Source organism: Notolepis coatsorum (genome assembly GCF_963971535.1).
Source record: "Notolepis coatsorum genome assembly, chromosome: 20".
In the NCBI taxonomy this organism is placed as follows: domain Eukaryota; kingdom Metazoa; phylum Chordata; class Actinopteri; order Aulopiformes; family Paralepididae; genus Notolepis; species Notolepis coatsorum.
Window position 1 is genome coordinate 21963557 of NC_140184.1, and position 17586 is coordinate 21981142.

At 43.9% G+C, this 17586-nt stretch overlaps 1 protein-coding gene across 2 annotated transcripts in view; it reads right to left on the reverse strand.

Annotated features, from left to right (window-relative positions):
* glg1b (golgi glycoprotein 1b) overlaps nucleotides 1-9780 on the reverse strand; it is a gene marked incomplete at its 5' end in the record, with an annotated part of 178631 nt that extends 168851 nt beyond the window's left edge. The window contains one exon of one of the 2 annotated variants that reach the window (XM_084337370.1): nucleotides 9430-9780. In XM_084337370.1, coding sequence (XP_084193496.1) covers nucleotides 9430-9774 — 345 coding nt within the window. The remainder of the gene's footprint in view (nucleotides 1-9429) is intronic. The other variant, XM_084337369.1, reaches the window with a different exon arrangement.
* Between the last annotated feature and the right edge of the window lie 7806 nt (nucleotides 9781-17586).

Here is a 17586-nt window from a genome sequence, read left to right on the forward strand (position 1 = left end):
TATTCTATATACCTCCCATTCATAAGTTATACTTTTCTTCATTAGGCCAAATTCATTGCTGAATGCATTGGTCTTTAGTCAGCTTTTTCTCAATTTCAATATTTCTTATCAGTATCAGAATATGATCATAGATGATGTCTCTATATCAGTGTCTAGATAATGTAAAACAAATAATAATAATAATAATAATAATAATAATAATAATAATAATAATAATAATAATAATAATAATAATAATAATAATAATAATAATAATCCCCTCCCCCCCGTGTCTCACCTGACAATCCCCAGTCATGTTCCAACCCTCCTCCATTCACCCCGTGTCTCACCTGATCCCCCCCCCCCTTCCCCTCACAGAGCAAAACCACTTTCCATATCAACCGTTCCCAACTTCCTCCACAATACACATGCACTAGCAGTGGTGCACAAGCCTGTACCATCAAACAAAATGCTGATCAAACTGTCAGACTAGATGTTGCAGATTAAATGACTCAAGATCCAGCAATACACAACTTACTACTACTAGCATACTAACTCAAAGTATGTTTGTTGATTGAAGATGTGTTTCAAGGGAGGGTTCTTGTCATAGCTGAACTGCAGCAAAGGCACAATGCACATACAATTATTTCTAATTTTAAAGCGGTCCTATTGTGAAAATGGCCTTTTCCAGTTTTTTTTCGTTGTTTTTACAGAATGGGGGGGGGGGGTAGTCCCAACACTGATAAAGGTTATTTAACATTTTCACAGTGTCTGGACAACCCCATCATCATAATACTTGTATGGTAGTGGTCGTCTACAGTTATGAACTACACAATGTACCCATATCCCCAAAAGGATCCTCATGGATACTGTCATAGTGTCAACAACGTTAGTCTCCTATTCATGGTCAGTGGAGCAGAAAGACCCTCTTGATGACATCACAGAGTCTTGGCTCTCTCGTTTACAACTCTGGGAGAGACTTGTTCACGTCCATAAATATAGCTTGAACTGCCCAAGCTCATAGGAATGACATCACCCCATCAACATTATCCTAGTTTACTTCAGGGTGAATTCTTTGCCCAACAACTCAACCACCCACAAAACATTCCTCACAAGGTTTCTACGGAAAACAACCAAACCATCCTATTACATCCTCGAGGCTAGTCTGTCCCATGTCTCATGAGACCTTTCGAATCAGTCACGCTCTCTCCCTCTGTTTACAGAGCTCTCATCTGTCGAGGACGCCACTCAAAATGCAGATGAGGGGTAAAAGAGGCCGGCTGATGCCTGAGACAGTGACACATAGCAGCTGATGCTGCTAGCCTTGGCCGTGTGAGCGTTGCTGCTGCTGGGGGCTGAGAGAGGAGAGGGGAGGAGCAGGCCCCACTGGGTCCTCGCCGGGAGGAGTTGGGGGAGATTTATAGGAGCCATTTACCTCTTCAGAAGGCCACAGCTGTTACGGAGTCGGAGCAAAGTAATTATTTCAATAATTAGAATCTCGCTCAGGGCCACGTTCGCAGGAAGCTGGTGAAAGGAGATGCGTCACCCGGCCGAGAAACAGCATTGTTAGGATGATCGTATGTGAGGGAGGAGAGTTAAAAATAAACAGAGACAAAAGAAAGCAAATACCAGGCATTCATAAAATGTCTAAAGAAAAAAATATATGCTGTGCTCTGTGCAACAGCATCGAATCACTGGCTGCCATTCTCCCTCACCTTCCTTTCATAATAATTATGTGCACACTGCACACTTCAATATATATATATTTAATGTAATAAGTGTATATACATGACCACATCCTGCACAGTTGTACAGACCTGGCCTATTTTATAATGATATTATAATGATGCTTATATTCTAATTTAGTTTATATTCCATTTTATTCCACCTTTTTACTTTATTCTACTGTAATTGTCCGTTAATGTCGCACCAAAAGCGACCAAATCAAATTCCTTGTATGTGAAAACTACTTGGCAATAAAGACATTTCCGATTCCGATAATAATGCTGTGTACACTGCACAGTCCCAACTTATACACATGACATGCAGTGACAACAAGCTCGCCTTACCAAACACCCGGGCGACACACCCAGGCATTCAAGAAATGTCTAAAGAAAAATATATATAATAATACACTTCATAAAGTTTTCCACTCTCGGTTTGCAAAAAGCTGCTGTGTTTTCCCGGTGCGCAACAACAAACGGTAGAGACACATGTGTCATAGTGATGATGATTGATGGGGTTTCTATTCACACCAGCAAACAGAAAGCTAACTGGAACAAAGAGGACGTGTGTCTGCAGCCTGCAGGCCAACACTGAGACATGGTCCAGCTACAATGACGAGGTGCATCAATGAGTACAACAAACTACACAGGGTCACCTTCCCACCAACTGAATGGTCAACAAATGACTTTAGGCTAGTATGAATACTGGACGGACTTGAGGCCCCCACACACACAATACAATTGGGCATCTTCACCCCATCCCAGACAAAATGTCCCCATCGTGGAGAAAATCTTTCAGTCGCCTGACTTGGGTTTGTCAGTGTTTTTAATAAAGTCACGAACATCTGATTATCTGCCGGTCCACGCAGACCACTAGGCTCCAACCGAGTTGTTGGGGCACGGCAGTGCAGTGTGGCTGGTGGTACGAGACATCCCAGGAGGAACAGTGGTTCACTGGGTGAACAAACTCAATAACAATAAAGCAGATGGAAATAATGACTAGAGTATGTTGTGCTTGGGCCAGCAAGTGATGTTGCAACGATGTGTGTCGGATGGCCATCAGCTGACTAGGGAGCAGCCTCGTATGACCCGGTATGAAAAACGTATTAATTTGACATGAAATGAACGTTAAAGACACAGCGTGTGGTGGACACATGGGTTACACAGCATGGGACGCCTTGGTGAAGAAACACATGGGTTACACAGCATGGGACGCCTTGGTGAAGAAACACATGGGTTACACAGCATGGGACGCCTTGGTGAAGAAACACATGGGTTACACAGCATGGGACGCCTTGGTGAAGAAACACATGGGTTACACAGCATGGGACGCCTTGGTGAAGAAACACATGGGTTACACAGCATGGGACGCCTTGGTGAAGAAACACATGGGTTACACAGCATGGGACGCCTTGGTGAAGAAACACATGGGTTACACAGCATGGGACGCCTTGGTGAAGAAACACATGGGTTACACAGCATGGGACGCCTTAGTGAAGAAACACATGGGTTACACAGCATGGGACGCCTTGGTGAAGAAACACATGGGTTACACAGCATGGGACGCCTTGGTGAAGAAACACATGGGTTACACAGCATGGGACGCCTTGGTGAAGAAACACATGGGTTACACAGCATGGGACGCCTTGGTGAAGAAACACATGGGTTACACAGCATGGGACGCCTTGGTGAAGAAACACATGGGTTACACAGCATGCGACGCCTTGGTGAAGAAACACATGGGTTACACAGCATGGGACGCCTTGGTGAAGATACACACAGGTTACACAGCATGGGACGCCTTGGTGAAGATACACACAGGTTACACAGCATGGGAAAACCGTTACACTCGGTTCATATCACGGTTTTTGGAGTCACGGTTTTCGGTTCGGTATGGAGAACTAAATCCTATTGCTACAAATAGTATTTGGTTATAATAATAATAAAGTTTTGCCGTCAATGCATTAGCAGAAAGCATAAGGAAAACATAATTCTATTGTAAATAATAAGTGGCTGTCCTGAATAACTTTTTTCTTTCTCATTCCGGTGTAATCAAAGAGTTGTGGGCAGTCTGGTAACTTTGCTCTGGAGGTCCATCCCTCTGTGTACGTCTATATAGTGGACGTTAGGGCTGGGCGATATGACGATATTATATAAATATCGGGTACAGTTCATTAACGATACACTTTAACGTATCGTGGATATCGTGATGTTTTGCCCAAGAGGATTGTGTCGCGTCAATCTGGTCCACACGTTCAAACTTTTGAACAACGCCGCCCCCACACACACACTACTGCATCAAAGTTACTACTTATGACTAACAAAGGCATTCGTTTTGTGGCATTAACGTTATATAGTTACACGTTCAATAACATCAGCGCATTTACCCGACCATAGCAACGTCCGAGGACAACATAGATAGCAAGCATTACTCGTTCATATCTCAGCCCGTGATGAGTTGTGCCCATTCTGCGGTCTGTTAATAAAGTTTTCAATCAGACAGATGTATGGAAAGGCTTTTATTATAACATTCGTTGCAGTAAAATCATTATGCCTCGTTTAGTCATGCTGCGGTGCGCTGGTAATCTAACTCGTCGGCCGCGGCGAGCTAACGTTGTTGCTGTTGTTGAGCTCTCATCAAAATCAATGGCGGACAGAGCGGAAAGTAAAAAAAATAATAGCGCTTGCCGATTGGTGCTAAGAACAGCAGGGCGGGTGCAAGCGGTGTGTCGTAATTGGCAGACTCGACTGTCAATCAAAATTATTCTGTTGCCGGCTGAATGATTGAAAACTTTATTAACAGATTGCAGAATGGGTACAATACAGTACAGTTCAATACAGTGGACTGGAGGATGTAGACCAGAAAAAGACTTTTGGCTTGTTTACACAAGGGTCCTCCATTTTCAATTCATCAAAACATTTAGAGACATACAAATATACAGTAGTTTCATAAAAATGCGAAAATGCTATTTATTTATTTATTTATTAATTGATTCAAAACGTTATTAACATATTGCAGCAGTACAGCTCAATACATACAATTGTTAAGGGGATGCAGACCAGAGAAAGACTTTTGTCTTGTTTACATCAGGGTCCCCCATTTTCAATTAATCATATTTCATATCTAAATCATATAATATCTCATTGCTAAATATATGCAATATATAATCTAATAATCCAATAATCTAAATCTAATATAAAAATGCTAAATGCATGGGTATTTTATTTTGTCTTTAATGTTAGCTTGCAAACTCAAATACTGTCTTGGTAAGCCTAATAATGAATTGTTTGGGGGGGGGGGGGGAAAAACATCGTGATGTGTATCGTGTATCGCCGAAAGGTCAGAAAATATCGTGATATCATATTTAGGCCATATCGCCCAGCCCTAGACTGGACGTGTTGGATAACTCTGCCTTGTATCTGTCCCAAGTTTGGAAATGACATGTTGCTGAAGTGACTATAAGAGGGAATATGAATGCTGTGGCTCGACGTTATGCACCGAAATAACAAATGTCACGCGACTGCATTGGGCTGCATATAGCTCGCTATAAATAACAACCTTAAATATTTCATTATGGATTTTGCCCTGTCAGAATCTAAATTGTGTAAATATGTTGGGGAGAAGGAGTTGTTTTTGCCTTCCCGGATCTCTCCTTGGGCTGGTAACGGAACGAGGCGATGCAAACTGGCGCATAACGTTAAATGTATCGACGCTTGCATACATAGAGCAATTCTCAAACTCAAGTCACTGTTTAATCCACCTCTATCGTAGACTAAACTAAATCTATAATGCGCCCAAACAGCAGACTTAAACAATACTGGAGAATATTATGTGATATAGCTCATCTTGTTCATTTAACGTTACCAGTAGCCTAATAGCCATGTCCGAGACAAACTTGACTGACGCAGCTGCACTCACCACTTGGACAAACTAAAAGGTCCCGCTTGGTATTGGATTTGAATGCAGCGGGCATGAAATACTAATGTTAACTGAACTTAGTATTCCTTATTCTTAGTGTTGTAGAACAGTAAATGGAAATAGTCAATGGCCATTTACAAAAGCACTCCAACAGCAAAGGGTTCCACACAGTACCAAAGTAAACCCAGGAGTGATGCATCAGGCTACATCAAAGGGTTACACAGTACCAAAGTAAACACAGAAGTGATGTATTAGACTACAGCAAATGGTTCCACAGTACCAAAGTAAACACAACAGAAGTGATGTATTAGACTACAGCAAAGGGTTCCACTGTCCACACAGTACCAAAGTAAACACAGAAGTGATGTATTAGCCTACAGCAAAGGGTTCCACACAGTACCAAAGTAAACACAGAAGTGATGTATTAGACTACAGCAAAGGGTTCCACACAGTACCAAAGTAAACACAGAAGTGATGTATTAGCCTACAGCAAAGGGTTCCACACAGTACCAAAGTAAACACAGAAGTGATGTCTTAGACTACAGCAAAGGGTTCCACACAGTACCAAAGTAAACCAGGAGTGATGTATTAGACTACTAGGCCTGGGCGGTATAATTTTTTTCACAGTCATAACTTGATGACCTAATACCCCGGTATACGGTATATGACGGTATGACTTTCATTTTCATCAGCGGGGGGGGGGGGGGGGCAGCTAACAATATACTCATATCACCATACATAACGCTTGCTTACATTGAAACACGTTGAGATTAGGGCCGTTCTTTCAACCTGAAAGTGCACTTTTTTCAACCTCGAGGTAAACAAATCATAGAAGGTAGCCACTGCCGCCTGCCGGCACCATCCAGGTATCGACGTGAGCTAACGGTAGCTAGTTAGCCCGGCCGGCAGCCCGGCACCATCGTATCAACGTGAGCCAGTTGCATTAGGATTAAAAAATGTCAACACTCACTCACCCCGTTTTATATTACATTCCCAAAGAAGTGCCTCCGTCTCTCGTAGTCTCGTTGTGCTGGATGAAGTCACTGGCGAGTCGACTCGTGGCGCAAGGGTTTTGCTTAAATCCGAACAGACTCCAGTCCTTTAATTGTCCAAATGCGACTGTGTGCAAGTTTAGCTCTTGTTTGACAAATGTTAGCCATCTGTGGTCAGGGAGCTCATCGTGGGATGGAGTGACGGTGGTTAACTTCGACGCTTCATTGTTCAATGGTAACATATTATTATTATTGCTTAAGCTTTAGCAGCTGCTCAGAGATAGAGGAAATTCATACAGGTTAGTGTATGCTCAGCTCAGCTCTGTGCGGGGAAATACGGACCACCTCCCCTGCCCTCTGCTGGCCGTGCTTTGTGTGTGTGTGCACCCACTTCAACCAACTCGAAAGTTAACTCCGTTTCACTAATGGAAACCGAAACCCAATGCCGTCCCTGTATAAACTCTGTTTCAGTGGAAATAGAAACTTAAAACCAACTGTGATTTTGACGGTATTGATTTTCAATACCGTCGGTATTTCTAAATACCCCGGTATACCGTAATACAGTCATACCGCCCAAGCCTATAGACTACAGCAAAGGGTTCCACACAGTACCAAAGTAAACACAGAAGTGATGTATTAGACTACAGCAAAGGGTTCCACACAGTACCAAAGTAAACCCAGGAGTGATGTATTAGACTACAGCAAAGGGTTCCACACAGTACCAAAGTAAACCGAACAGTTTCTAGGTGCCCTGACCGTGGTGGTCGAACCAAACAGTTCACATTTTTTAGACAAACCGTTCTATCGCTACTGATGCATGTGTTGTTGTATGCATGTGTTGTATGGCTGACGGATGATTGTCTCATCATAGTCTCATACCTCAATTAACCTCAATTGACCAAATCTCACACCGACCCTCTTTTCCTGACCGTCACAACTGAGGCTTCCCTTGGACAAAGTTCAGACTCAGAGGATTCAATCACTGCGTGTGTAGTGTTAACACTCCAAAGAAACACAGGATATGCAGGATAGCCATCTTGCGAATGCATACCGGTAGTTAGAAGAGAGTATACCGAAGGCTTTGTTTACACTTTGACTCTTGGCATGGAGGGCGGTCACCTCTCGATGACCTCAACACACGCAAAGGGGCTCAAGTACTGCACAAAGGCTTTTTTGGGGCAGGTAAGTGGATTTGAGGTCTGGATGGAATGCATTAAATTTACAGTACAACAGGAATACAAGAGGGAAGAAGAAGTTAGTAATTATCTAAAGGGGGGAAAGTAGTAAGCCTATTATTACTGTATGCCTCTTATGACATTGCTCTATATTTATGCTTTATATTATCTTTGAATGATAGGAAGATCATACCACTGGATACCATGGTACCTAAACAGTGGCCAAAAGCCCTCACTGGTCTCACTCAGCTCAGAACACGAGTCACAACGACCTGCGATAAGGAGAAAGGTGACACTCCACTCCGTAGCCTCAAAAGCTGAGGAGGAAAAGGGAGTGCACCATTACATTATCCGCAAGGCAATGAGGAAGGGAGATCCATTTTACGGTACTAACTATAGAAAGAAAACAAGAGGTAGCAGTGAAGGATTAGTCAGTATGTGGCTTGAGGGAGGAACGGCTAGGCAGAGGGAGCTCAAACAAGCACTGTTTGACGATCACATAAGAGAGAGACAGCAGAGATTTAACACACAGTTCCCAGGTCAGTGGTAGTAATGTTAATGGAGAGTACCAACATCAGTGCAAAGACTGGTTGAGAGTAACGTTATGTCAACCGAATTAATTACCTCGAATGTGCTTGGCAGGGTAACCCTTTCAGGTGCAATTTGAATGTTTTAGAGCTGTAGATTCTAATGGTGATGAGAGTTTTAGACAAAGCGCTAAAAATAACTTTACAGCTGAAAAGCTAGGTGATTTAGGTTAGCTTGCCCACTTTGCTCTTATTTCCTCGCTGTGTTGCGGGACGTGAGTTGTTTTTCAGCTGTCGACAACTGGATAGATGGCCCCACAATCGAAAGCATCGGTGTGTATAATATTATGTACGGTGGTTAGCGTGTCGCCTGACTTGCTCCAAACAAGCCAAGTCAAAAGCCGAGCCACCATTGTGCATTGTGTGAAACAGCATCGAATCACTGGCTGTCATTCTCTCACCTTCCTTTCATAATAATAATGCTGTGCACACTGCACACTGCACACTCCCAACACTGATATATTTAATAGTAATGAGTGTATATACATGACCACATCGTGCACAGTTGTACAGCCCTGGCCTATTTTTATTTGATAATTCTATTATAATGCTTCTATTCTAATTTAGTTTAAATATTACATTTTATTCCACCTTTTTTACTTTATTCTACTGTAATAATTGTCCGTTAATGTCGCACCAAAAACGACCAAATCAAATTCCTTGTATGTGAAAACTACTTACATAAAGACCTTTCTGATCATAATAATGCTGTGTGTGTACAGTACACTGCCAACACAGATACACACACATGACACATGCAGTGACAACAAGCTCGCCTTAGTACCAAACACTGGGGCGACACACCCAGGGAAGACCTACTATGAATGAATGAATGAAAACTTTATTTAACAGATTGCAGAATGAGTACAATACAGTACGGCTCAATACACACAATTGTTAAGGGGATGCTGACCAGAGAAAGACGTTTGTCTTGTTTACATCAGGGTCCCCCATTTTCAATTCACAGTGACATTTATGACATACACAACATACATGACATTTATGGCATTTATGACGTTCATTCAAGCAATTCTATTTCGCTCCCTCTTGTACCTCTTTGCGGTCCTGCAGACACTCCAGCACGGCCAGGTTGTTGCTCCAGGTGTGCTTGGGACAGAGCCGGCTCAGGTCCTCCCGGCAGGCCTCCTCTTCGGCCAGCTTCCAACTGGTCGCCCTGCGCGGCTGCGAGGCCGCCGCCACCGGGGCAGCATCCTGGGCCGGAGCTGCCGCCGCTACTTTATTAACGACAGGGGGGTTCGGCGGGGGATCCGCCGCCACGTTTCCGTTGACGTTGTTGTTCGCCGGTGCTGCTTTCGATCCGTGAACGGTGCAAAAGGTGCAGAAGGATACGGACGTCAACAGCAGCAGCAGTAGCTGAGCACGTCCGCACGCCGCCATCTTCGGGGAAATGACTGTAGATCAGCTAGGCGGCGGCAGCGAGGCGCTCATGGTCAGGCTGCCGAGCGTAGAGATAGAGGCGCTAGATCGGGGCGGTGGTGTGTTGAGACGTTACTTGGCTGGGGGGGGGGGGGGGGACGTGCTTTATTGCGAGCCACATTCATTCAGATCAAAACAAATATGACGGTTTTTGTATTTAATAAACCAATGAACAATGCTCTTAGTCTTATTATCTGCGTCTGCGTGATATCAAGCCTGTACTTACTGTCTTGCAGATCTAGGTCTGTACTGTAGCCAGAGCGCAGCCAATCCTTAAACTATATACAATTCTAACCATTTATCTTTCCATTTGACGGTATAATTTATGAGTATGTCCCTAAACCTAAACCATAGCTAGGCCTACAAAAAAAATGCTTATTATACGCTAACTGGCTAACTTTTTCATATTGTGTAAAATGCAATTTACAAAGCATAATCCTATTTAGGGCAGGCTCTGTGTACCGAAATATAAATTATTTATTAAAATTCAAAATAACACACACATAAGCAAGTAATAAGATGTACAGATAGGTGTATGCTATTACCAGCAGGGGTTGACTCTCCCTGGCACAGCAGTGTGGGAGAGAGCTCTGGCCATAGATATCTAGGGCTCTGGCTATGAGGCGTTATTTTCTTCCGTAGCCGCATTTTGCGGAGACGCTCTCTGATTGGCCACCTCATGTGACATGTGCGCCCAATCGTGTGACGCCTGTTTCTACACTGGTTAAGCTTAGGCACTCTTTCGAAGTTGGTTACGGTTAGAGTTTGTCTTAGAGCAGGGCGATAGAACACCAGCCCTGATTCCAAACTCTAACCTTAACCAACTTCGAAAGAGTCGCCTAAGTGTAGCAGGGTGGATTATCCCTGCTTTATGGGAGTGGTTGTACACGGCCACCTGGTAGCGGGATGCAGCAGAGCTGAGTCCAGCTGAATCCCAGACTGTAGGCCAGGAATGTCGAAATGGAGGTCGAGCAGCAGGAGCGGATGGGGCCTAGGATTTCACTGACCTAGGGGTGGTACTCTGGTCCTTCTTGCCCTCCAGGGCGATCAGCAGTAGCTCCCCACACACCCCCACTTCCCCCAGTACTTCCTGTGCCCTCCCACACCCGATGGCAGTAAGATGAATAATGTTTTCGCTCCCCAAAGCAGTACCCTTCCTTAATGACCTGTAGAGACCTTTAACATTGAACTAGAGACAGGGGTGGGGAAAGGGTTAAATAATAATGAGCATTACCCGGGAAGAAAAGGGTTAAGACCACAGACTCAGTAACAGACACACACACAGTGCTCCCATTCAGTATTTGTTTAGTGAGAAGTCTGATTCAAGTTACAAATAAATACAGTCTGATTCAAGTTAATTACGCCCTGGGCACCAAGTGCTCTCGCTCTGTAACACAGACTAAAGTGCTTCCCACACTGGGCTAGACACAGTAACAAGACCTTCCCTTTAAGGGTTTATATACTGTTCCACTACTCCATATGTGGGGAGAGAGGGGAGGAAAAGGGAAGGGATAAAAGGGGTTACTGAATTGGAATTTTATAAAAGAACACACATGTTATTACACTCAAAATAAATGAACAGTGGGCCCACATTTAGCAAATAAACTCCTATCTAAAGCCGGCTTGAAACGGTTGGGGCACCCCTTTACACTGCTCTCCAGTGTGCATTCAAAGCACCGTTTATCTTCACTCTTATAGAGCTTGCTCCCCACAGTGGACTGTCTACCAAATACGTTTCCACACTCCGAGCACCGCTGATACTTATCCAAGAGGACGGGCCCAAACTCAGCACCGCTAGTCCGGATGCTAAGATGGCCGACGGAGATCCCGCGATAACAGCCGGCGGGGCGGAGTAGACGCTGGGGCAGGTGCTGCTGGCAACGGCTTGAAGAGGCTGGAGAAACGCGCAGTGTAGTGGCGTCCTCTGCTGGGCTGAAGAGGGGAGCCGTCGCGCGTGCTAAACTGTGGTGCTCGCCTAAACACAACTAAACTGTGGGTCGTATTGAACCCTCCTACTATGACGCCTATAAACAGCTCACGCAAGGTGGCTAAGGTCTACCACCTGTCTTCGATGATGCTCGCCTGTTGATTCCTCCACAGTGTCTCTGGCACATGAACCAAACGCTAAGCTACAGCAGATATTTCTAGAATAACCCGTTTTGTAGCTGAGTCTATTCCTCGCACGCTTGCTCCTCTGGTGCTCCTGGGATAGACGTCCTCTCGCCTCTGAGTAGAACGTCCAAGAGGAAGTTCTTCTCGGGTGTACTTGGCATTGAACTCCTCCTTCCTCGTCTGATGTCCTTCCTGCCCAGCGACCACCACCGCCGCCTGCCGGCACCTGTAGTACTGTCTCGCTATGAAACGCCAATGTTTTGAAGGAGGAGAATAAAAAAGCAGCCAGTTAATGGTCAATGTCAGGGAGGGGTGATCAAAGAGAACCGCACATTAATTGTCCATGTCCAGGAGGGATGATCGAGAGCGGTCAACTGGTTACAACGTCCTAGTGAACACAGGGAATGCAAAAGATTACGTTAGCTACCCTGAATAATAATAATAGCACATATATTTCTATTTCAATGGGTACATGCAGGGGCGTAGCTGGGGGGGGTAGCTTAGGATGATTCCAACGGCCCAGCACTGGGGGGGGGGCCCAAAACATGTTTTTTTTTTTTTTTTTACTAGACATCACTCAGGTGTATTATTGATGCTCTCATTGATACTATGTTTGTTTCTGAAGTGTGTGTGTGTGTGTGTGTGTGTGTGTGTGTGTGTGTGTGTGTGTGTGTGTGTGTGTGTGTGTGTGTGTGTGTGTGTGTGTGTGTGTGTGTGTGTGTGTGTGTGTGTGTGTGTGAGATATATAGAGAGAGAGGGGGGGCTTTGGTAGACTATTGCATTGGTCCATTCATTGAAGGTGAACGCAATGCGACATCCTTTACTAGGCTCACCCACCAACAGTGCAGGTGCTGAACTGCTGATCCGAATGTATAGGTAAAAACCATATTATGCGTTTTCATCAATAAAAAAAATGGCAAAAAAAATCATTACAAGCCTACAAATACATTCTTTCATGGGGCCCAGAATCTGGAGCTACACCCCTGGGTACATGTCCTTATGTTTGGCTACCATGCTTAGCCAAAATCCTGGAGTCCTTGGTAAACAATCAACTTAAGTCTTTTCTCTCAACTCGCTCAGTTTTAGGTCCACACCAATCTGGATTTAGAGCTAATCACATTTAGAGTTGTATGCATATTCTCAGACAAATTATTCAGATACAGTATCCACCAAAGCAGATACAAAGTACACCATTCTTGCACATGCTATTTAAGCAATACAACTACTTTCCCAGTTCATTCTCTAAGGAACCACAATGTTTGGTTTGTGTATTTTCATCATCATTTGCATGGGATTGAACTTGAAGGAGCCTTTTTTTTTAAATAATAATTGGCTGTAATGCACTCAAGATGCCATCATTTAATTCAGCATTTATCTGGGGAGCAAAGTGAGCATGTGGTTGACGTGAGTCAGGCTGTAATTGCTGAGGGACCCTATGCTGTGTTAAAAGTACACGGCACGCCCTCTAATAATAGTTTGGCACAATATGGTAGCTGATGTCTTCTACTCACATTGCAGTTTGAAAAAAGCAAGACAGGAAAGCAGTTGATATACCCTGTCCTTTCCAGCACCAGCAGTTATTCTGTTACACAGATATGACAAGAGTCTGGGGGGGGGGGGGGTGCCTCACACAAACAAGTAGGCCTAACACACATGATGAAATACTAGACAAAATACTTGATATCAGTGACATCTTCATTTCTAGTCACATCAGGGGAAATGACAACACAAAACACTGCTTATAATACTTTCATCATGCAGACTCTAGATCATCTGCGCGCCACGGGTCAATGTTGATTAGGGTCGAAGATGATTTTGGGAAACCCAGCCATGGCCTGCTCAAACTCTGAGTGATCATAAGTGACAGCGTGGGGGGAGGGGGGGAAGGCCCCTCTGAGGATGAGTCGAGGGAATATGGAACGCTGTGGGCCAAGTTGTTGCTCTTCAAGCTTGGCCAGCGTTGTTTTTTGGACTTGGCACTGATTGAAAAATCAATCCAAACTGATTACACATGGAGAGATGGCCATGTGTGTTCAGGTGTGAAGGGAGCCATCGAAAAACATAAAGCCACGGCAATACATTTCACATCAGGAGTCTCTGTTTGAGTGAGCAGGCGATGTGAAATTCCATCGTGAATATAAATCACTCTTATTATCCGCTTACTCCTTATGAGGCTGTGGTGTGGGGACGGCTGGTTGACGTAGCCATACCTGCCCGTGGGTCAAGCTATAGACCTGGGAGCAGGTGTGGCTGCGCACCTGTTGTCGCCCATTGAGGTAATCAACGTGCATGTGTTAAATCTGCCACCCTCATGCACACCGAGAAGAGCCTTTCTCCAGACAAGTGCATGTACCATCTGCTCTGGCTCGTACCATCCTGCCACTTCTCTTCTCTTCTATGTTTGCAGCACCTCGCCTGTGTCCCTGTGTTTGGAGCGACGTCGGTGGCGTGTCGCCGGCACAACTGCCAGAGAGCCGCATTCATTGCATTTGGCATATGGATTACTGGTAATCATTACACCTTCCATGATCCCTTCACTGCCTAACTCAGACTGTTGCTTTTGCTCCAAATGAGGATTTTGGTGCTCAATTCTATTGTCTGTATTTTGTCTGTGCCTCTGAATGCTTCGCTGCTCTCCCGTTTTCACTGATAATTGCCTTACATTTAACATGGGGAGCATGCCGGGGAGCTGGAGATGTTGTCACAGGTGACGCAGTATCACACTAATAGAAAGAGACACAGAGGGAGAGAAAAATAAGAGGCAGAGAGACAGAAAGAGAGGGAGAATACAGGAAAAGACAAACAAGAAAAGCATAAGAATGGGGGGGAATGAATAATAAACCACGCCCACCGCGCTTGGGTGTATAGATACAGGTGATTTACTGATAAGAGGATATAACATGTACCAATCCCTATGGCATATCAAAACAGGCAGGCAGTACAGAAGGAAGGAAATTAACTGCTATGGACCTCTGCCACGGAATTACCCCTCATGTCATCTGAGCAGCCCATAGCCCACAGTCATATTTCTGTGACAGGAAATAGATTCCATGTTTGCAATGCGTTGTCAGGGCAGGCCCTGGAAATGGGTAAGAATGCACCTTCTTTTTTTATTCGTGTGGGAAACAGACCTATCCATCAAAGAGCCTCGCTGTGGGTATGGCAGGCAGTGTTCTTTGGGAGGCCAGGCTGTTCTGTTCTGCCTGTGGTGTCAACCACACGCACCTGGAACCACCTTCAACGACTCTGTGTGCATTCAATTAAATGCCATTATGCCAGTGACACAATGGAATGCAACAAACACTCTACCCAGTGACTGGTAATACTGTCATGGAACCATGAAAGGTGTCCCCGCCACCCTAGTGGACAACTGTGTGTGGTGCAAGCAGACAAGGGGGGAGACAAGGGAAAACACACTAGGAACTAAAATAACCCACGACGTGAGCTAAAGAACGGGGAATGAGGTAGGGAAAGGAACAAACATGGGGAGACAGCTAGGGATGGGGAAGGGAAACACAAAGCAAAAAAAAGGAAAACAAAGTATCTGTGTGCCACCTTCCCGGGATATAGAACTGGGTTGTTGTGGTCCAACAAAATATTCAGACGAAAGCAACAGTGTGGTGCGTTTGTGGAAAAAAAATCTCTGTAGCAAAAGTGACGTTCTCCATTGTTTTTTTCTTCCACCAGGAAGAGTCTCCCATGTTGACTGTGGGCTCCTATTATAAAACCCAGGCATGCAGAGTAAGGAGATGCTGGAGACTGCTGGAGAATTAGCATGGCTAATTGGTACGTACTATAATGTGCGTAATGAATAGTTCCAGCAACAGTAATAATAATAATAATAATAATAATAATAATAATAATAATAATAATAATAATAATAATAATAATAATAATAATAATAATAATAATAATAACTTTATTTGTATAGCACTTTTCATACAGAGGTTGCAGTTCAAAGTGCTTCACAACAGTAAAAAATACAGGCATAAGCGGGCATAAAAAAGATAGACAGGTAGCAAGGTATGGCAAATCACAGTGTTTCACATTAGGATCTAGCATCCCAATAGGCTCCGCTTACAGTTTTCAGTAACACAAATAATAAAAATAGTTTAAAATGATTCAGTTTAAAAATTGTCTAAAAACTATAAAATAGAACGGACATAAAAAATACAGGCATGAGCGAGCATAGCAAGGTATGGTAAATCACAGTGTTTCACATTAGGATCTAGCATCCTAATAGGCTCTCTATTCAGTAATACAATTAATCACAGTGTTTCACATTTGGATCTAGCAAATAATAAAACTAGTTTAAAATGATTCAGTTTAAAATAGTCATCGGTAAGAAGTAAAAAGTGCAATAACCGACACATGAATTTGATAGGCAGTGCAGAGTAGGCAGGGTAAGAATAGTGCAGGTAAATACAAGTTGTGTCAGGATATCCCTGATGTTTCCTCTTGCCACTAGGTGGTAGCAGATATCTATCAGTGAAATGCCTTTTTGGAGTTTTAAGCTGTCTTTTAAAGATGTCTAGCGAGTTGGCTTCCCTGATGTTTTGGGGTAGTTTGTTCCATAGTTTTGGGGCATAGTTGATAAAGGCTGCATTACCGATCCTCTTTTGACTGCTTCTGGGAGCCTCTAGTTGTCCAGCAGCTGATGATCGCAGTGTTCTTGCTGGTGTGTAATTTATTAGAGTGTTGGCGATGTAGCTAGGTCCCTGTCCATTTAGAGCTTTGTATGTAAGGAGAAGGACCTTAAAGTCAATTCTAAATGTTACAGGAAGCCAGTGTAAAGCAGCTAAGACTGGACTAATGACAGTAGGCTTCTATTATTGTAATGATTTGTATTATTAAGAGATCACGGATATGCGCTGCCTCCTGTTCATGACCACACTCGCCAACTCCATTCCAAAGTCGAGCGCAGCATCGACTCTGAATCTTTTTTAGACTCTGATTTCACATGATCCCATTTATTTTACACTTCAGCCGCTGTGCGCTCCTCTCCTGACACCACGTTAACCTCACCTGTTAACTCGTCCCATGCTGCTTTTTCTGGGTGGCCTTGTACCTGTACACTACTAAATAAGATGTCACACTAAAGATGTCATGTTCTACATCAATCAATGTAGATTGATGTTCTACATCAATCAATCAATCAATGACTTACCACTATAGGGTCTTTATACCTGTATCACTACATATTAATACTACAACTCTGTAGGCCTACTTGCATATGATGAGCACTCATTAAATGGTAAATGGTAAATGGCTGCTTTTTTATATAGCGCTTTTATCCAAAGCGCTTTACAATTTGTTACTCACATTTTACCCATTCACACACCGATGGCGGAGGCAACCATGCAAGGTGCCAACCTGCTCATCGGGAGCAATTAGGGGTTAAGTGTCTTGCTCAAGGACACATCGACACGCTGCCTGGGAGGAGCAGGAATCGAACCGGGAACCTCCGGATTGCCAGACGACTGCTCTACCTCCTGAGCCACTGTCGCACCTGTGCATTGTACTATTTCACTTTGCTGTTACATTTGTACTCTGGTTAGATGCCAAACTTGTTTTCATTGTATTGTACTTCTCCTGTATAATGACAATACATTTGAATCTAATCTAATCTAATAAAGTATGAGGACCACAATGGAAATAAGT